Here is a 21352-nt window from a genome sequence, read left to right as displayed (position 1 = left end):
GGGAATGTGTATGACTGCAACAGAGAGGGAATTGGTATTGCTTGAGAGAAGAAATAATTAGGAAGCACAGTTGTGCAGAAACCAATAACATTTTTTGTTTTTGTTTTTGTTTTTTGGTTGTGCCGTGTGGCATGCAGGATCTTAGTTCCCCGACCAGGGGTCGAACCTGCACTCCCTGCAGTGGAAGCTTGAAGTCTTAACCACTGGACCGCCAGGGAAGTCCCTAAAAATTTTGTTCACAATGAGAAAGTTTTTAAAAATGACCTTTTAAAAATACCTCCCAACAATAGAGTCTCAGAGAAGTAGGTCTTCAAATGTTCATTAACCAAGACTAACGGAGGACCACTGGCAGGAAACTAAAAATATGGACTAATTATGATGAGAACAACATTTCAATAGGATTCTTGTTTGGAGTTTGTACTCTTGGTGAGTGAGGAGAGAAACAGAAGATGAACCCATTACGATCCATGGAAAGGTCATGGGGTTCCTGCCATTCTCTTATCAGTGTCTGAAGCAGCTTCAAAGAGGAAATGCTCAGAAAGGGCACCATAGCATAGGTGAGTCAACTACTATTTTTGACTTGGTGTTGGAATGGGTGTGACCCTCTTCTTCAAGTTTCAGGTAGCTCTCAAACTCACAGGGAATAATAACATCCAGTTATTAATACAGGTGGCAGCTGGTTGCAGAAGAAACCCGTTACTTTTTTGTCTCTGGGGAAGAAAGGACCCACAAACATGTGGCTGAGGTTTTGATCACACTGCTTCCCTTCTCCAGACCCTGTAGGGACTCACAGATGTCTCTTGCATCCAATAAAAACACCTCAGCTATCCGCTTTTAGGCTTGTCTATTAGCTAAGTGTTCCATCACATTCCTCCTAAATGCCTTCATCTTGCTATACCACGACCCATACTGACAGGCCTGCTAATGAGTGAAAAAGTAGAAGCCTGGCTTCCCACAGGGAGTATATACATTTTAATAGCAGGCTTCCAGAGATGGGGCACCTGCTTCCTGTCTTCATTTTCTAACCAGGACCTGGTGATGGAAAATACAAGGGAAGGGCAGAGGCTGCAAACTGCCTTTCTGCATAGACCTGGGGTTGCCCTGACTTACATTAAGACCAAACAACGAATCTATCTTCTTTCAGAGACAGCATGGTGACTTCCTAATAAACAAAACTTGAACAGAGACGAAGGTACACCTGATTCCCTGGAGTGCTCCTGAGCAGCACTGATTGCATAAGCTGAAAACAGTGTGGCTTCTTTCGCCTGAGCACGTGGCATTCACCAAAATGGGAACATCCCTCATCTACACCTGTCTATGGAAAACGAGAGACAGAACAGCATTATACTTAAAGATTTGGCATTGCTAGGAATCCTGTTCTGTCTGGTCAAGAGTATGGCTCTTGATTTGGGGGTACATGTACTCCACTGATGAAGAAAAGAGACAGACAGATCCCTAAAGAACAAGATTAAATGTGCTAAATGGACACAGAAGCTACATGCTGGGGAAACACAGGTAGGAAGATGGAAGAGGGCCTCATTCTGGCTGAAGAGGAGTTGGAGGAAGTCAGGCAAAGTTTCTCAGAATTGAAGCTATTTAAAGTTTTTCTTACAGGGTAAGGAGGTATCTTGGTGGAGAGAGAAAGAAGGGATTTGGGGGAGCCAGGGATGAAAACATAAGGGGCAGGCACTTAACGGGCAATGGGAGAACGCCATGAGTGGTAAGGCGGGCCAGGTAGGCTGGGGTCACACTGTAGCACCCTGGGTGCTGGCCTGCTTGAAGAACCCAACTCAAGTGGTATTGTGACAGAGTGGGGCAGAGGCAGGGAGGTGACTCGGGACACTCCTGTAAAGCACAAGGGAGTGGCAGTTACACAGATGAATATATATGCAAAAGGCCCTGAGCTGTATACTTAAGGTTTGTGTATTTTAATATATGTAAATGATAGCTCAAAAAAGTACTTAAAAAAAACAAAAGCCCACGGGATCCAGTGTCCCCTTGTCTTAGAGCAAGGGGAGTGGGAATAGTTAGGAGAGGGCAGATACACAAGAGAATCCTTCTCTTTGGGTTCTTGCCCTTACCTTGTAGCCAGGGCTCCCCAACCCCAGGGTCCTTCCCGCAGGAAACTCTTCCGGTGCTTGGTGACAATGCAGTGGTCCTAGACTCAGAGGATGTTAGTGCTGAAAGGGTACTGCAGGAAAGCTACCTGTTTCATTTTATTATTTTAATTTTAATTTTTTTTCTGGCTTAAGTAGCAGAAATTATCTCTCACAATTTTAGAGGCTGGAAGTCCAAGATCAAGGTATAAGCCAATCTGATTCCTGGTGAGAGCTCTTTTCCTGGCTTGTAGAAGGCCACATTCTTGCTGTGTCCTTATATGGTAGAGACAGAGCATTGGTATCGCTTCCTTTTCTTACAAGGGCACTAATCCTATCATGAAGGCCCCACCCATATGACCTCATTTAACCCATATTATCTCTTAGAGGTCCATCTCCAAATATCATCACATCAGGAGTCAGGGCCTCAACGTATGAATTTGGGGAGGGACACAATTCAGTCCATAGCACAACCCATTTCCCAAGCCACACTGGGATGGTTCAATGTGAGTTACAATGGGAAAGGAGGTAGTATACATAGCCAGAATAATGGGGTCAATCAGCCCTGCTTTTTTCATGCATTACAGTTAAAGAATTACCATCAGAAACACTCAACCTTTTCTTCATGGCTTAAAACTAGAGATATATGTAAAGCACAGCTCTAGAATGTTCCCCTCTTCATGGCTCTGTGACTTCTAGTCACTGAGTCATTCACCCCCAACAAACAGCTGGGGTATTAGAAGTCTATGTGGTGTCTGCCGCATGTATAAATAAAAAGAATATTGATGCTGTCTTGGGTAGTACTTTCTTATCATAGCTTCATGATGAGAAGTAGCTTTGTAAGACTGTTTCATTTTATACACAAGGAAACCAAGGATCAGAGGGCCTGTCACTTGGTCCAGGGTTCTGCAGCTAGTTTAGAAGAAGATCTCAGTTTGTATCCTAATCTACATTTCAAATCAAGCCTTTATCTCTACACCACTGCTGCCAGCGGCCATTAGGAAATCTGAACGGTTGACATAATTCTGAAGCTGTTAAAAATCAAATATTAGAACATATGTAGCAGCGTGGATAAATGTCCATGGTATGCCAAGTGTTTTGTTTTGTTTTAATTTTTTGATTGCGCCGCAAGGCATGTGGGATCTCAGTTCCCCCACAGGGGATTGAACCTGCACCCACTGCATTGGAAGTGCAGACTCTTAATCACTGGACCACCAGGGAAGTTCCCAGGGAACACAAAGTGTTAAAGCAGGTTACCAAATGCTATATATGCCCCTAATTTTGTTGGGGGAGAGTATCTGCAGCAGAAAAAACCCCACAGGGGTGATGACCAAAGTAGTAATGATATGAATCTCTGAGGAGGAGACTTACAGATGATTTTTGTATGTCTCACTTTATTCTCCATTTAAAAAAATGAATATGCATTAAATTTTTTATTCGGGAAAAACAGAGATCTGTATCATCATCTACATTTTCTCATAATACTGATTTGAGCTTTTAGTTTGCTTGTTTCACTGAAAGCAAACACTTCTTGAGAACAAAAAAAAGGAATTGCTAGGTAAATATTAATCTGTTGCTAAGTGAACAAGAGACATATCATCCCATCTTAGAAAAGTTTTCTTCCAGACATTAAAAGGTTCACTTCTAATGTATCTTCAGATAGGTGATCTCAAAACAGATTTAAAAGCTTCAGTGCTGAAAGGAGGGAAAAAAATCCCTATTCTCCTAACAGGTTTTCGATGTTCACCTTTCACCGACTTTTTTTTCTACACCAGAACAGCAAGAGACTATATCCTGATTCCGGACATAAGTCATAATAACTGGCCACTTTCAGTCGGGGTTACTGATTAACACCATTAGCTTGTTGTAAATCAATTAACTGACATTTCTAGCCTAGATGATTGTTTGTGAAGGCTGCAGACAGGCTTCCTCTGGGAAAAAAATCTTCAAAGTCCCAGGAGAAGCATTTTTACCCATAACAGATATGTTTCCTGCCCTCAGCTTCAAATATATGGAAGGCTGTTACAAACACGCCACACAGAGAAAGAACATCAAGGCCACTGGCTTCTGACAGTGATTAAAATAGAAAGAGGGTCATGCAGGAATCGGAAGGCCACTCTGGGGCCAGTCCTGCTAGAGACTCTTGTCGTGGGCTGGCCCCTCACTGCTCTCGGCTTCCTCTCTCTCACCTGTACCCTGAGAAAGGTCTCTGTCCCCCTCCCTGTGGATAGGAAGGAAGCCAGCTCTGGGGTCACAGACTTGGGTCCAGTCGCCACCTCTGCTACTCCTCATTTCCCCATCCTTAAAATGAGAGGAAAAATGAATCCAACCTCAAAGTTGTTAAGAGGATTAAATGGCATAATGCCTATGAGAGATACTCAAAATTTTAAATGCAGTAATGTGGATGAGAGAGTAACGGGAAGACATTTGGTGATGTGCTACGTGAACACAGGATATAGTTTTTCCCAAAATTAAGAGTATAAATAAAAAATAAGAACCTAGTTAAAAGATGGAGGGGAAAAGTGAATCCTTTTGCCCTTTAATAATCATTTGTCACGATCAAGTCAGAGAATGTGGGTGTTTGGCATTTAGCTGTTTTAAGTAATGTTCCAACGTGTTTTAGGAGGGCTGGTCCTGTGCTCAACAGGACAGGTCTTGGAAGTACATAGTTTCTGGGGAATTGTCCTCTCACAGCCACCTTCAAACCATAGTTAAGTCCTAAACATGCATCAGCTCTGCCTTTAACCTAGGCTGACCTCCACCTCTCCCTGATTTGGGTTTCACCAGGAAGGAGCGTGGCAACTGGTTAATGAGGTGGGTGGTGGGAGAGGGTGGCCAGAGCCACGAGGTCCAAGGAGACTGTGACCAGGGATGCACTTCCATCCCAGGAGGGAGGGTGGGGGCAATCGCAATAGAGGTCACGTAGCGCCAGGACAGTTCCATAGGCTCATCGAGAAAGAGTGCCAGGAAGGGGAAAAAGCAAAGAAAAACTGTTGGACTTATGTCTCTGGGGTATTTTTCAAAGAAAAACAAGAAAAGAGGTTAAAAAAAACCCCTGCCAAAATCAACTTTTTTTTTTTTTAAACACTTTTAACAATTAGTGTGGAATCAAACCTTATGTGATGTTTATCCAGAGCCTGGACAGGAGCAACTTTCCCAGGGCTTCCTCTAATTACTTAGGAACCAATGCTGGGTGGAAACATGTACTCATCTGCCTATAATCTTGTAGGGCTTTTAATATCTTGGTTTTCAAAAGCTCTCTACAAAGAGAAGACCTGGGAACTGGGTCTAACTGGGTCCCACTCAATCTGAAATCGGGTGCAAATGTTCCTTGCCAGATGAGTGAATTATCTAAATTAAGTATGGAAGAAAAATGCTGGACAATTTTGAAAACATACCGATTCTGTGCACGCTCCTCAGAGAGGAGCGTTTTCAATGCAAACACTGCTTGCTAAGAACACCACGTCCTTGATAATGGTTGTGGAGCCTACTGTAATGTAAAGTCCCTTCAGCAGGGGCGGGTCCAAATTTACTATGATGACATTTATATGGTACATGGCAGTCCACAGGTGTTAGGCAATATGACGGAGTTATAAGTCTCTCTCGACTTGATAGCAACTTTTTGGAGTCATGGCATTATTGTTACAACTACGAGCAAACTGTACACAAACACCCAAAACACCTGCAGCCCACAGCTCACCCATGGGTAACAGCACATGAAAATGAACTAGATAACCAAAGAGGACAAAGCAAGAGCCCAAACTCTCAGGTGTCTCTGCTGCCCATCTGCTCTTAGAAGGGAATCATTCACCCAACAGAAGTGGTGAGAGGTTATACCGGGATAGAGGGAAGAGCTTCTGCTACTGTCCACTGAGTATTAGAAACTTTGTTAGGCGCTCCGGGGACACGGCTGGGATAAGACAGCTCTCCAAGCAGCATCCATCTGGAAAGGCACAACTGGCAGAATGGACTAAGCTTGAAGAGGCACAAACAAGGTGAAGCAGCAATGATGAGGAAGGAGAAAGGAACTAAGACCCCAGAGAGCAAGGACTGCTTCATGTGAGAGGCTTGTCCCAAGTGCTGCAGGAAGACGGAGTTATTCAGAAGACATCAACAGGGGAAGACTTCATGAGGCATCTCCTGAAAATAGCACCTGTGATGTGGAATGCAGATATCCTTTGTTTTACAACTACGGTTTCCTCTATCAGAAGCAGTGCTCACCCCTGCCACCCCCAAAACACAGACCTGGGGCTTCTGCAGGGAAATATTGTTCACTTGCAATGAAAACCCTCTCTTTAAGTGGATTCTCTTAGTTAATGCTCAGTATATTTTTCAATAAGGCAGAGGGACAGTACCCAATGAATGAGCCTGTGCTTTTTTTGCTCATTAATTATTTTGGGTCAGGACGATCTCTCTGTCTTAGAACTGGCAACAGAGCATTTGATAAAGGGCTAGAATATTGTCTAAGCTTTCTGTATCTACCTAAAAATGACAACTGTTTTCTGCAAAGTCCTTGTCATGGATGATGACACCACATCGTGGAGGAAGGGATGTTTCCAGGCAACAAAGATCTGAGGCTGTCTCCTACCCTCTAGGATTCAAACGCCAGGCTCCTATTGAGACGGTGGCTACTTTAACACCAGTGATACTAGTTTACATGGATGCCTTGAGGACACGTTCTGAGAACGTTCTTCTTTGAACACTGCAAAGACAGATCAGCAGGCAGGTGTACAGGTGGGTTTGAGGTCTACTCACTCTTTGGTCAGAAGAGGACAGGACTTGAGCAGGAAGCATGAGAGCCCCGAGTCCTGGAAGTAGAGTTCAGGTGGGGCCGTGGGGCTCTTCAGGTTCAAACACCGGACGATCACATACAGCACAGCAGCCACTGCAGCCAGCTTCACCCCGTCAAACACGGCCGGGAGCTCGGGGGTCTCCAGCATGGCATTCATCTTGATCTGGGGAGCAGGGGTACAGGCAGGTTTAGAAGCACGTGGGGAGGGGAGGAGCCCACCACACAGAGACAAAGCCAGCGATCACCTGTCACGATCCAGATGTGTCCGCAGAACCCACCCTGGCCGATTCCCATCGGTGCCTTACAAGTACCAACAGACTGGCAACAGCCCAGATCATGAACAGTCCTGAGCACTAATAAACTGGGCTGGGTGGTGTTTCTTTTAATCTAATGAACATTTATTTCTAAGATGAGTGAATTGGAAAATGCTGAGAATAGCGTCCTGTTGAGAGCAGGAGAAAGGAGTCCAGTCGGAGAAGTACAAGGGGGACCAGGAGGCGAGCTTTGATTTCTGTTACCAGGCAACCTTGAATCTCTCTGCAGACTTAACCTGCGCCTGGAGCACCAGCTGCACATGAGGTGCTGTGTTTACAGTCTCGGACAGAGACGTGAGATGGGACTGCTGTTGCCACCAGGTGAGGCTGTATTGCCTGCTGGCCTCACCTCTGTTTTCAGAGCAGGAAGGGCCTGATTCAGCCACCTGCTCCTTTGGAGGTAGCCCTGGTGCTGGAGCCAAGTTCAGGCTCAGCCCAGGTCACAGTGGTTCTTGCTCCTGGGAGTTGTAGGCAGTGTGAAATGGAACTTGGCCACATTTTTCCCGACCGAAGGCAACTGACTATAGCCGTTAGTCCAAAATTGGGCTAAAAGTGGACCAAATTCAACTGCTAGACCAAAATTAAAAACCGGAGTACGGAAAATGTACATGCATATCTGGCTTTTCATCTTCTCAGGTAGCTTTATTTTGTACACAGAACACACACACACACACACACCACTCCAAACATAAAAAACCAAACATCAACAGCAACAAAACTCCATCCTTTTCCTTGCTGCAAGGCAGGAAAACAGAACATCAGCTGTTACCTTAAAAATCAGGGAAACCACAAGCTAACAAAAAGGAGAAAATGGTAACTCTGGCAGCCAAGGTAGCTATGGCAACAGCCTCCCCTGGAATGGTTTCAAGTAGCCTCTGCTAAAAACAGCATGAGAACTCTGGTGGGCAACGGTGCAGACAGAAGATGCAGGACAAAACAATCTCTCAAAAACGTGTTTGGGGCATAACCGAATGAACTCATTTGAGACCTACAGCCAGGCCAGAGAGGTCTCAGAAGCCCTTTTCTAAAATCGAGGTGATTTTGGCAAATACAGAACGCAAACACACTGTAGACGATCTCTGGCAGGGGTTCCAACTCAGTGAGGAAAGGCAATCAAACATCCCACAAGTTATCATATGACATCACTCATATGTGGAATCTAATTAAAAAAAAGAAACAAATGAACTTATTTACAAAACAGAAACAGACTTACAGATATTGAGAACAAACGATGGTTACCAAAGGGGAAAAGTGCGGGGGTGGGGTGGGGGGAATAAATCAAAAGCTTGGGATGAACACACACACACCACTATATATAACACAGATAACCAGCAAGGACCTACTGTACAGCACAGGGACCTCTAGTCAGTATTCTGTGATAAACTATATGAGAAAAGAATCTAAAAGAGAATGAATATATGTATATGCGTAACTGAATCACTTTGCTGTACACCTGAAACTAATGCAACATTGTAAATCAACTATACCCCAATTAAAAAAAAAAAAAAGATCCCAGCTCCTTAACTCACCATCAGGGCAAGAAAATAATTTTTTAAAATTTATCTGGCATGATTCAGAATCAAGGCTGGACCTCAGAATATACTTTTCAGCTGCATCAACCTTTGACCTTTTATGAGCTGACAGTTTCCTTAAAACTTAATCTCTGGGGACATGTCACCTCACTCCTAGGGCCATGTCCCCCAAAGGCTGTTCCTCAAACCCTTAAAACAAGGATTCTTTTAACTTGGGGTCTGTAGGTCCCCTATGGAATTCTAAGGTCCAGGAACTCCCTGAAATTATACATGAAAGTGTGTGTGTCTGAAAGTTTTCTGGGAAGAGGGTCTGCAGATTTGATCAGATTCTTCAAGGGGCCTGTGACCTAAAAAGTACACAGCACCGCACTCAAAGATGCTCCAGGGGTTGCACCTGTGGTCCCTGTCCCTCATCCCTCCAAAGCCCTGCCACCTATACCAGTCAAACCGACGAGAAACAAACATCCAAGAAGACACAGCTTGTTAATAGGGATTTTTTAAAAAATTCATTTTATTGAAATATAGTTGATTTACAATGTTGTGTTAATTTTAATAGGGATTTTTATTTTTATTTTATTTTATTTATTTATTTATTATTTTTTTTTTTTTCTTTTTGCGGTATGTGGGCCTCTCACTGTTGTGGCCTCTCCCGTTGCGGAGCACAGGCTCCGGATGCGCAGGCTCAGCGGCCATGGCTCACGGGCCCAGCCGCTCCGTGACATATGGGATCCTCCCAGACCGGGGCACGAACCCGTATCCCCTGCATCGGCAGGCGGACTCTCAACCACTGCGCCACCAGGGAGGCCCATATAGGGATTTTTAAAGTGTAGTTAGTGAAGGGCCAAAACCAAAACCTAGCAGGAATTCCAGTTTCTCTGACATGATGCTGGTGATATGGAACTGAAACAGATATCCTTCTTGTCCCCTTGGTTGCAAAGAGAGGAGAGGAATGCATTGGATGGCTTGACCAGTTTCCTGGCTGGTCTAGAGCAGACTTATTGAATTAAAAATGTACAAGAAGTCCCTCTGTCCCCACTTCCACTCACTACTTACTAATGTCAGGGAAGGTGGAGAGAAGAAGCAAAAATAAGAGTCTCGCCAATACGTACCTACGTCACCTGTTCCTCTCTACTGCGAATATGAACTGTTCTTAAAAAGCTGCACAGCTGGGCCGGTCAGGTCAGATCTCATTCGATTTAACCTAAAAGCTGAAAAGATTGGATGGTGATCTATTAAAGGCTGAGAAAGAAGCAATTTAACTGAAATATAAGCATAGTCTAAGTTTTTCTGCATTTAAAGTCTTTAGGGAAAAAGACAATTTCTTTAATTAACACGTGATGCACTCTTGGCTGTTTGGACAGACCTGCTGGTGAAGCCTCTGTGAATCCACAGACTGATGGGCTCTCTGTGGTTTCCAGGACGAGTTATTTGCTGCGTTCAAAACTCTGGCTAATGCAAACTCACACTGTTTTTGTCCTTTAACTTGTAACATAATCTTCAGAAACACCTGACAGGTACCATCTCTGTGTGACCAATGAAATAACTTAGCCAGGTCTAGTTCAAGACAGCAGGCAGTTGACTTGTTCCATCTCTCCCAGGTATACAGCAACGACAGGAAAAATATGAGCTGAGAAAAGTAAAAGGGCACAGATGGGCTCAAAAACACAGTTCCAGAAAGAGAACAGAACTGAAAGTAATAAGTGGGGAGCCGTAACACCTGCCAGATCTGGTCCATACTGGGGGCTGGAGGCTGGCTACTCAGGGCCATCCGGAGCTAAAAGTGCTCACCGTGAGATGGGGAACCAGAGCCAGGCCCACTGGGCTAAAGATCTGTGGCTTCGAAAGCAGCAGAGGAAACACAAGAGAGAAAGGGGTGGGGGAGGGACAGCCAGTGTTTATATAGCGCTATGTATGTGCCAAGCTCTGCTCTTCATACTTTACCCATCCTAACGCTATTAATTGTACGTCTGAGGTAGGTACTATTATTATCCCCATTTTACAGACGATGAAACTGAGGCATAGAAAACTTGAGTAACTTGCTCAAGGTCACACAGCTAGTAGGCAGAGAAAACAAGATTCATACCAGGCTCCAAAGAGCGTGCTTTTAACCACTATGCTGTGTGAAAGCAGGAAAAGTAAAGAAAGAGAGAAACAAGAAAGAAAGTGGATAGTACCTGAAAACACAAATGAGACACCAAAAGCTTGCTCAAGTTCATGGGGCTGTAAAATAGTAGAGCTGGTATTCAAGCCCAGTTTTCTCTGATTCCATCACACCAATATGATTTAAAAAGAAAATGAAAGCCAGTTGAAGGGGAGATTCAATTAACCTTCAGAGTAGCCTTGTTCAACTTCAAATTTTTATTATTTCTTCACATTCTGAGACAAATTAGCCACAGAGGACCAGGCTTTTTTGGTAAGGGGACTAAAGAGCAATGTCTCCAGCCACATCACAAGCTACTTGACCTTTCCAGGGCTCGGCTGCCAACTAAAAAACAAGGGATGTGCCAGATCAGAGACCTTAAACTGGCAACCCATGGGATGGCAGTGCATTTAACTGGCATTTTAAAAAAATGAATTTATTAGCTGCTAAGTTATAAACACCAGGAGATTTCAGATAAAAACCTGGATCTCTGGTTTCTCTTGAGAAAAAAATCTGAAGATTTGGCAACACTGATCCAGCATTCTCACATGGCAGCAATGAATGGAGCTGGGCGGGGCTGCCCCCTCTAGACAGGCCATGCTCCCTCCTGGTTGCCACAGTTCCCACCACTCCCTATCATGGTCCTCAACAATGACCTCTGGCCTACTTAATCATTGCTGGTACCTGAATGGTCCCTGAAGGCAACTGAATGTGCAACCCTTGCAGAAATCTAAGGTCCTTACTAGCCCTGGATAAGTCTATATTGATTGAATATTCAAAACATAACACTATCAGTATATGTATAAATGTTAAATTAATAAAAAACAATTATGGGAAGGCAGAGTAGCAAATAACAAGATGTAGTATGTTTTATTTATTGATATTTACACTGATGTTTATTTACACCTTCACTCTTTTCCACAAACTATTTGAGATAGCTTCAAGAGAATGCTGAATAGGGGACTTCCCTGGTGGTCCAGGGGTTAAGATTCCGTGCTTCCACTGCAGGGGGCGCGGGTTCAATCCCTGGTTGGGGAACTAAGATCCCACATGCCCCACAAAGAAAAAAAAGAATGCTTAATAGACTTACACAGAGAAAGATTCAGAAATGTGGCTGACTGCTGATTGCTTCCCGGTAAGAAGTCTCTCCTCCCTTCTTTCAACACAAACCTGGAAAATGCGCCTAGCTAGAAAAAACTAACTACAGATCCCAGGCTCCATGGCAGGTAGGCGAGTCCACGTGACTAAATGCTGGCCAGTTCTGGCGGGGCTGCTCTGCTTTCTGGGGAGACTCCTTAAAAGGCAGGGAGTTAACTCTTCTTCTGCCCTTTTCCCTCCCTGCCTCCTTGGAATGCAGACGACAGGGCTGCAACTCCAACAGCTATCTTGGGCCGTGAAGTGACCTTGAGGTCACTCTAGGAGCCACATGGAGAGGACAGCAGAGGAGAAAGACAGAGACCTGGGGTCCCTGATGATTCCATGGAGCCACCATGTCAGACCCAGACTGCCTACCTCAGGATTTCTCTTATGTGAGAGAATAAACCCTTGCATGTTTAAACCACTGTTATTTCTAGACTCTTGTAGTCTGTAATTTCTAATGACAGAGGAGGAAGTACTATCTCCCCAAATCTTTATGGATGCTACACTGGTTGGGTTATTATTAGAGCACAGGCAATTTTTCTTTTTCTTTTCCAAAATTCATAATGACTACAAATTTTTTTTATTACCAAAAAAAAGCTTTAAAATAGCAACTAACAAAATCTAAAAAGAAATTAAGAGACTCTGAACAAGGAAAATACCTAGGTCAAAATATATAACTAGGGACTTCCCTGGTGGTGCAATGGTTAAGAATCTGCCTGCCAATGCAGGGGACACGGGTTCGAGCCCTGGTCCGGAAAGACCCCACATGCCGTGGAGCAACTAAGCCCGTGTGCCACAACTACTGAGCCCGCACGCCTAGAGCCGGTGCTCCACAACAAGAGAAGCCACTGCACCGCAAGGAAGAGTAGCCCCTGCTGCTGCGCAGCAATGAAGACCCAATGCAGCCCCAAATAAATAAATAAAATAAATTTATATATATATATGATATACAACTAAGCATATGACTAAGCCTAGAATGTGTCTGAGCTTTCTGACTGCCAGGGGGAAAAGGGAAACCTAGTCAGACCTATGGTTTCTCCAAAATGCAGAGCTAATCCGTAGTACACTCTTCTTACCTCCAGAGAACACGACAGATACTCAAAGAAAACAGGGTTCTTCTGGCACAGATTTATTAAAAAAAAATTCTGCGGGACTTTACATAAGAGGACCTTGAGTGATGTGATAGGTAATGTCCTCCTACAACTTTTTTTTAATAGCAAATGCAGTAGAGAATTAATTTCCTCAACGCTTGAAATGCCAAGGGTTTAAAATTGAATTTGATTCGGTGAAGGCAATCCTATGAGAGGTTTCTAATTATTACGGTCCAGATACAGAGCCTTGAGCTGAAGTCCTGAGGAGCAAGGCGGTTCTACCGCATGTTGCTAGGGCCACCTTCCTTGAACTTCAGTGGGCTTAAGGACTTGATGACCTACTGTGTGCCTGGCTCTGTACTAAGCATTGTGTAGAACCACAGTTAAGTCGAATTATCATTTTAACTGGGGAGAAAAAGAAAAGAAGTTTATGTTAGGGCTACATATACTTTAGAAACTTGGGGACAAGAATAAGTAGTCCAGGAAAAAAATAAGTGGGGAAAGGACTTAAGGAGCAGCTAGAACTAGAACTGCACCTTAGTGAAGTATAGATTTAGAAGAAGTGTGTGTAAGTCTGTGTGAGAGAGATTTTGTGGTGTGTGTGTGTGCACGATATACATTAAACAAGGAATTAATTGGCAATTGTAGAATAAAACTCTTGATATTCATTTTAACTTATCTTGCTGCATTTTATTTTATGGTCTTCTTTCTTTCTAAGTTTGACCTGCCACTAAAAATTTATATTCTACACTTGTTCCAGACATAACAAACTTAGCTTCTATTGCGCTATTTTGTGTGCTCCTTCTCCCTTTCTGGGCAGGTGAAATCCAGTTAAAGTGCACTTTAGGCAGCTTAGGGCCAGGTATGCGGAAGATGGAAAGGAGACATCTCCCCACCCACAGCTCACACGCACCCGATCAGCACTTCCTCCACCCTTCCCTGCTCCCACCGCAGTCTCCTTATGAGTGAGATTTAGGTGCTGTAAATGATAGTTAAAATTCCATTTGTCTTCTCCACATTAACGAAGAAATCCAAGGTGCTGTCAAAGGCCCAGCAGTAAAGGAACTTTCGGTATTGCCCTCAGTCTCTAAGACAGGCTCCACTGGCATCTCCGCCACTGCAAGGGCCTGGGCTTCTCACTGTTCCCCCATGACTAAGGGCGGTATTTTAAGATGGAGGCACAGATTCAGTGAGAGACGCCCAGTCTGGGGGTTCTGAGACCTGGGTCCTCGTGCCTGCTCTGCCCCTTCTCAGTTGGTGACCTTGAACAAGTCCCTTAACCTTTCTGGGCCTTAAAGAACTCATTTGTAAAATGAGAGGATTAGATTAGAAGTCAATGTTGTTGCCAAAGGTCTCTCTCAGCTCAAAATTTCTGAGATTCTAGGGATAGAATTGCAGTCCTTGGCTAAAGAGCACAGGAAACACTCTCTCTGTGCTCTGTAACAGAAGATAGCCCTGTTTTCCAGACTACTTCATGGACCATTAAACAGTAAAACTCATAAGAACTAACAACCCTCAGGGCCTTTGTTCTTCCTTCAAATAAGTTAAACAGTTCTATATTTTCAGCTGTGCCATTTATGCCAATAATTCCATCATATTCATTCCACCTCCATGGGTGAGTGATGATTTCAGCCTTGGAATATTAATGTTCACTGAAAATCTAAAACTGACAGTGAAGAAAAAAACAAGCAGAGCCCTCAAACACAAAAGACTCATTACCTGGTATAATGGGGTGAATACTGTTCCCCCAAAATCCATGTTCACCAGGGACCTGTGAACGTGACCTTGTTTGGATATAGGGTCTTTGCAGATATAATCAAGTTAAGATGGGGTCATACTGGTTAGAGTGGCCCTTAACCCCATGACTGGTGTCCTTGTAAGAAAAGAGAAATTTGGACACAGAACACAGAGGAGAGACCATATGAAGATGGAAGTAGAGACTGGGGTGATGCATCTCTGAACCAAGAACACCAAGGATTGCCAGCAACCACTAGAAGCTAGGAGAGAGACAGGGAACAGATTTCCCTCAGAGCCCTCAAGAACCTGGCTGACACTGAGAACCTTGCTGACCCCTGATTTTAGACGTCTAGCCTCCAGAACTGTGACAGAATAAGCCCAAATGACCTCTCATGACTCAGCTGTTCCACACCCCTGTTCTTCAGAGGCTGAAGAGACCCTCTGCCACATGCTTTCGGAAGTTATCCAGACAAACTCCAACCAATACATACCAATAATCAGCTAACAACAAGATACTCCCAGGCTACTTGTTAACACAAGGCAAATTGTATTCTGTGCACAAATGTTTACTACCTTGGCCTCTTTGCCTCTGTGATTCAGCTGTCAGGACCATCCTTTCCTCTCCTGTTATAGGAAAGTGAGGGAGCCCAGAGACGGAGACATCACGGGCTGGGAGGGGAGGGCCCTCTTTCCCTTGCCACCCAAAGGACCTGACAAGCAAACTTCAATACATACGTGGGTCCCATGGCAAATACTCCTCAAGGAAAACCAAACCAAACTCCTAAAGGATTTCTCTCTTCCAATTCCAATCAGGTTGAAGAGGCTTATGTTTAGGTTCAGGCCCTGGAGTGAGGTAACCCCCGTGTCAAATCCTGGCCCCGCCAGTTCCGGTGTTTGTCTTCGGGCAAGTTTCTTACCTCCTCTGGGCCTCCTCTGCAAACTGAAGGTGTTAATACACAGAAAGTATTTTAAAACAATCCTTGACATACAGTAAGTGTCCATCCTCCAAATATAAGCCATCCCATCCCCACCATTAAACTCTCCTCCATTTTGCCTAAGTAAATGCTAATCTGACAGAAATTACCACAAAAGATACTTTTGCCCAGCTGACACAGAGGCCTCATCAACAATGAAATAACTAGTGGATCCACTGCTTGGGCCTCCTCCAACAAGTTTAAAATTAATCCCAGGACACACTCTTGATTCTTCTAACGTGGAACCGTGTTAGACTTAATAAATTGTTGGATAGTAAGTGTTCATCACCAAGGTCCATTAACAGTTCCAAGGTGTGTTCTCGTTTCTGTGCTGAAAGGGGTCAGCCTGGACCCCCTCCTTCCGATACACACACCCTCTCTCCTGCCAAGGGACCCCTCCTTTCCTGCAGAGAGACCGTTCCTTCATCTGCACCTCCTTCCTGCAGGTAAAACCACTCGTGTCTGGCCCAGCTCTCCTAGCAAACCTCTTCAATGCCCTGAAATAGAACCCTACGCCAGCATAGTAAGCCTCAGGCAGGCTACCTTCCTCAAGAAGGCCCTATGAGTAGTGTAGCGGACAAAAACCTCACGTCATCCCAATCTGTCAGCCTTTTTGGTGGCAACTTAGATAAAAGTAGTCAACCCAAAATGTAGGCAACACGACACCTTTGGGGAGAAAGCAGGGAGGAAAAGGGCCAGTTTCTCCCCCCTTTATCTGCCATTTAACTAAAGAAATCAGGGCTATTGCACACACAGAAAAAAGTAACTCCACAGAAGGGTGCTGCTAGTCCAGAGCAGACTGCTAGGACAAAGCCCGGCCACCGCCCACCCCCGAGCTGTTTCTCTGCACTTGTTAAGTGCTCACTGCCACGCGGCTGGGACAGAGTCAGAGGCACGGCCAGAAGGTTCTGAGGTATGTCCTAGTCTACCCAGACCTGCGTACCCTTGATAACCCGGGCCGCTTTGGGCCCCACTCTGACCTCACAGTGAGATTTCGATTCCCTGGGTGAGCACCTCTGCCAGCAGCTCACAGCACTATCTCTCAGCACAGCCAGGCTGTTCTAGTCCTGTGTGTCCTTCTCCCAGGGATAGTCCTGTTGGCTGAGTCTTCAGGGTAACTGGGTTTTGAAATTCCCCCTCTCACCACCGCCACTACCTCAAGCCCCAAATGATGGAGAGCCCTGGCAACGACGGGGCCAAAACCCTGTTTTCCAGAGATGCCAAGAGACACTGATTCATTGATTAATTAATTAATTTTTGAACATTAAGCATCAAGTACCCAGACCCTTTCCTTCAGCAGATCAAACCAGGGAGCAGCCCTGGGGGCCTGGGATGTGGGTGGTGGCAGGGAGACTGAAAGCAAGATCTAGTCCCACGTCCCTTACAAATCAGGTCCTATGAGGTGAAGGGAATGTCCTAAGTCACACACAGTTTGGTAAAGAGAAGAGAATTTACAGATAATTAAATACATATAGGTTAACCTCACTCTCAGTTGCATTCAAATTTAAGAGCTTGAAATTGCCTTTTTGTGCAAACTCACTCATGTGATAATAGTTTTATTTAACCGTATTCTTCCACAAAGTCATAAGGCCACACATTCATCCTGCTGAAATTTCAGAAAATGTCCTACAAGTTTCTAGTAAGAGGAAAGTTACCCTATGAGAGAAAATGTGAACCTCGTGTTTAAATATCAGGAATGGCTACTAACCCACACCTTTCACAAACAAAGTCACTAAACTAAAAAGAGCTGGAGACTGAGTCACCAGTTAAGCATGCACATTTAATTGGGCAATTTTACATGCATTTACTAAATTACTGAAAGGGAGCTGGCCTCTCTCATTATCAAATAGTCTTGCTCAAAGAGTAGTACTTTCAAGTGGAGGACAACGGGTAAAAGCACTTAGTAAAATCACAAGCAAAATTGCTTTCTCTACCATCAAGAAACCATTCAATGCACACCTGAGAACAAACCGAAAATCCTAAGCCAGATGTTTCCTCTATGGAGATCAGAGAATTTTCTAATAGGACAGGCATTTTAATGGAGAGATTTGATAATTCTAACATTGTATTAAAAAACATATACTGCAATTAGGGCTTCCCTGGTGGCGCAGTGGTTAAGAATCCGCCTAGCAATGCAGGGGACACGGGTTTGAGTCCTGGTCCGGGAAGATCCCACATGCCGCGGAGCAACTAAGCCTGTGCTCTAGAGCCCGCGAGCCACAACTACTGAGCCTGCGAGCCAAAACTACTGAAGCCCGCACGCCTAGAGCCCGTGCTTTGCAACAAGAGAAGCCACCGCAATGAGAAGCCTGCGCACCGCAGCAAAGAGTCGCCCCAGCTCACTGCAACTACAGAAAGCCCACGTGCAGCAACAAAGACCCAATGCAGCCAGAAATGAATAAATAAATTTAAAAAGACATACACTGCAATTAAAATCTGTAATATCAAAAGAAAATCTCAGTTTGCCTGAACCCAACAAACCCAAGTGCCCAGTTTACTGGAATTTTTAAGAGATAGATACAGCTGAAGAGAAGAGCATCTCCAGATTTATTCCACAGAAGAAACTTCTGGGGCATGTGCTGGAATCTCACCAGCAAACAAGCTTCCAGAAGGAGGAAACTGGGGATGGGGTGGGAGGCACGGCCCTTGGCTAAAAATCATTGACCCCATGGAACTCACTAAAACAGAGAAGAAAGTTTCACCCAGAGCTGCAAAACAAAGCACTTAGAGCTACCTTCAGTTAATGAGAAAATAAAAATAATCAGGAGTCCCCATTCCTGAGCATTCTGGGGTGTCCCAAGGGCCCCAGAGCCAGAACGGCACACAGTGCCGTTGGAAGCTGTAATGGGAGCATTACCAAGGGCAGCCCTTTATAATCCTGACACTTGCCTTTCACTGCACAGGCAGCAAGAAGTAGATCTGTGAGGAGACCAGACCCACAGGTCAAGCCCCTTGCCCCCCGCCCATAGGGAGAGACACTCTTGCCCACTCGCAAGGCCAGGGGCAGGGCTGAGCTCCTCCACCCCTCGCCTCTCTCAGTTCTGGGCTCTCTGATGATGAATTTTGCCAGTAGTGAGAACAGTAGCTCCCCTCAGGGCTCAGTCTAGAAAGCAGGAAAGGTTCTGGGCTTCCTGTCCTTCCGAGACTGAGAGAAGGTTCTAGGGGCAAGGGTATGCAGCGCGCATGACATTTTAAGGCATGCTTTATTTATTTCTGTTTTATATACCTCGGGCACTGTGACTAGAAACAGTATCTCCTGCTAGCTTGGAGTAGTAAGCTTAAAGGTCACATGGATTCCACTGTGACAAGTGCTCAAGTCCTAGAAGACAAACTCCACCAGCTAAATACAGATACATATGAAGGACTGATTCACACTCATGCCCTTAGGCTAAAAATGAAGGACAGGATATTAATGCGAGATAGTCGCCCTTCTGGGGCTGAACAAGCCAGCCCCAGTACTGGGCCTCCAGGGAGCCCCTACCCAGCCTCTGCCATCAGTCCTGCCGATTCTGAGAGCTAGACAGAGCCTCGTCCCCAACTTCTAGGTCACAGCCCAAGTGGAAGGACCCAGACGTGCTGGATTCTGGATGTCAGAAGAGGGAGGGAATCCCATTTGTGTCTCCATACAACTTGTTTCCAATGGTATCTGGAATTATTCTCCCCTCTGAGTATGCTGTGCTGTGTAGCTCTGGGCATATCACTTGCCCTCTCCGAGGATTTTGAAACTTATCCTAAGGGCCTGTGTGCCATAATCAAATGACAAAGATTATATTTTTTTCTTCCAGTTTTATTGAGATGTATTTCACCTACAGCACTGTATAAGTTTAAGGTGTACGGCCTAATGATTTGATTTACATCATGAAATTTATCACATAAGTTTAGTGAACATCCAACACCTCATATAGATATAAAATTAAAGAAATAGAAAAAAAATCGTTTTCCTTGTGATGAGAACTCAGGACTTACTCTCTTAACAACTTTCATAAATAACAGACAGCAGTGTTCATTATATTTATCATGTTGTACATTACATCCCTAGTACTTTTTTATCTTATAACGAAGTTTGTACCTTTTGCCCACCTTCATCCAATTTCCCCTCCTCCCAGCCCCTGCCTCTGGTAACCACAAATCTGATCTCTTTTTCTAAGTTTGTCTGTTCGTTCGTTTTTGAAGTAAAATTGACCTACAACACTATGTTAGTTCCTGTTACACAACACAGTGATTCAATATTTCCATACTTTTCAAAATGATCACCATAAGTCTAGTTACACTATGTCACCATACAAGGATATTACATAGTTATTGACTATATTCCCCACGTTGTACATTTCATACTGGTGACTCATTTATTTTGCAACTGGAAGTTTGTATTCTTAATCTCCCTCACCTATTTTTTCCACCCTCTAGCAACCACATGTTTGTTCTCTGTATCTAACTCTGTTTCTGTTTGTTCATTTTTGTTATGTTTTGTATTTTTAGATTCCACAAATAAGTGAAATCATACAGTATTTGTCTTTGTCTGACTTATTTCACTTAGCATAATACCCTCTGGGTCCATCCATGCTGTTGCAAATGGCAAGATTTCATTCCTTATTATGGCTGAGTAATATTCCATACTATATATAGTATATATATACTACATCTTCTTTATCTATTCATCTCTGGGTGGGCACTTAGGTTGCTTCCATATCTTGGCAGTTGTAAATAGTGCTGCAGTGAACATAGGGGTGTATTTATCTTTTCTAATTAGTGTTTTTGTTTTCCTTGGATATATACCCAGGAATGGAACTGCTGGATTACATGGTAGTTCTATTCATAATTTGATAATAATGAGGAACCTCCATACTGTCTCCATAGTGGCTGTACCAATTTACATTCCCACCAACAGTGCACGAGGGCTCCCTTCTCTCCACACCCTCTCCAGCATTTGTTATGTGTTCTCTCTGTCTCTCTTTTTTTTTTTTTTTTGCGGTACACTGGCCTCTCACTGCTGTGGCCTCTCCTGCTGCGGAGCACAGGCTCCAGACGTGCAGACTCAGCGGCCATGGCTCACGGGCCCAGCCGCTCCGCAGCATGTGGGATCTTCCCGGACCAGGGCACGAACCCGTGTCCCCTGCATCGGCAGGCGGACTCTCAACCACTGCACCACCAGGGAAGCCCCACACCCTCATGGATAAAGCAGTGGTTTGTAAAAGAAGAGGATAGACCTCCCCCTGCAAAAAAGTGTGTTAATACCACTGGGGGAGATATTTGCAAAACTACATCCTGCTTCTGACATTCCACCCTGCTCCTCACGGGTACCAAAGACACCAGCTTCATTCTAAGCTCTGTGGGGACTATGAAAGAAGTATAATACATGGCATCCAGGAAATAATTAGCAAACAGTGCAAATCCATGTATAATTCAGAATGAAATCTTGAAGTTCCAACTATAAATACTAGAGGAATTCAAACAAAGGAGGCAGAAAGAAGAAGGAGATGGGCTCAGATAGCTGGAGAACCATGGGAAGGGATGGAACAGAAGAAGAGAAAAAGGA

At 44.4% G+C, this 21352-nt stretch overlaps 1 protein-coding gene across 2 annotated transcripts in view; it reads right to left on the bottom strand.

Annotated features, from left to right (window-relative positions):
* Positions 1-21352, bottom strand: part of ABHD2 (abhydrolase domain containing 2, acylglycerol lipase) — a 102556-nt gene that overhangs the window by 68762 nt on the left and 12442 nt on the right. For both annotated transcript variants that reach the window (XM_060097356.1, XM_060097355.1), the window contains 2 exons: positions 9844-9942; positions 6852-7051 (listed from right to left, as the gene is read on the bottom strand). In XM_060097356.1, coding sequence (XP_059953339.1) covers positions 6852-7045 — 194 coding nt within the window. In that variant the 5' untranslated portion in view covers positions 7046-7051; positions 9844-9942. The remainder of the gene's footprint in view (positions 1-6851; positions 7052-9843; positions 9943-21352) is intronic.

The sequence above is a fragment of the Mesoplodon densirostris genome, chromosome 4 (genome assembly GCF_025265405.1).
Source record: "Mesoplodon densirostris isolate mMesDen1 chromosome 4, mMesDen1 primary haplotype, whole genome shotgun sequence".
NCBI classification, from domain to species: domain Eukaryota; kingdom Metazoa; phylum Chordata; class Mammalia; order Artiodactyla; family Ziphiidae; genus Mesoplodon; species Mesoplodon densirostris.
This window is presented reverse-complemented; position numbering and strand designations above follow the sequence as displayed.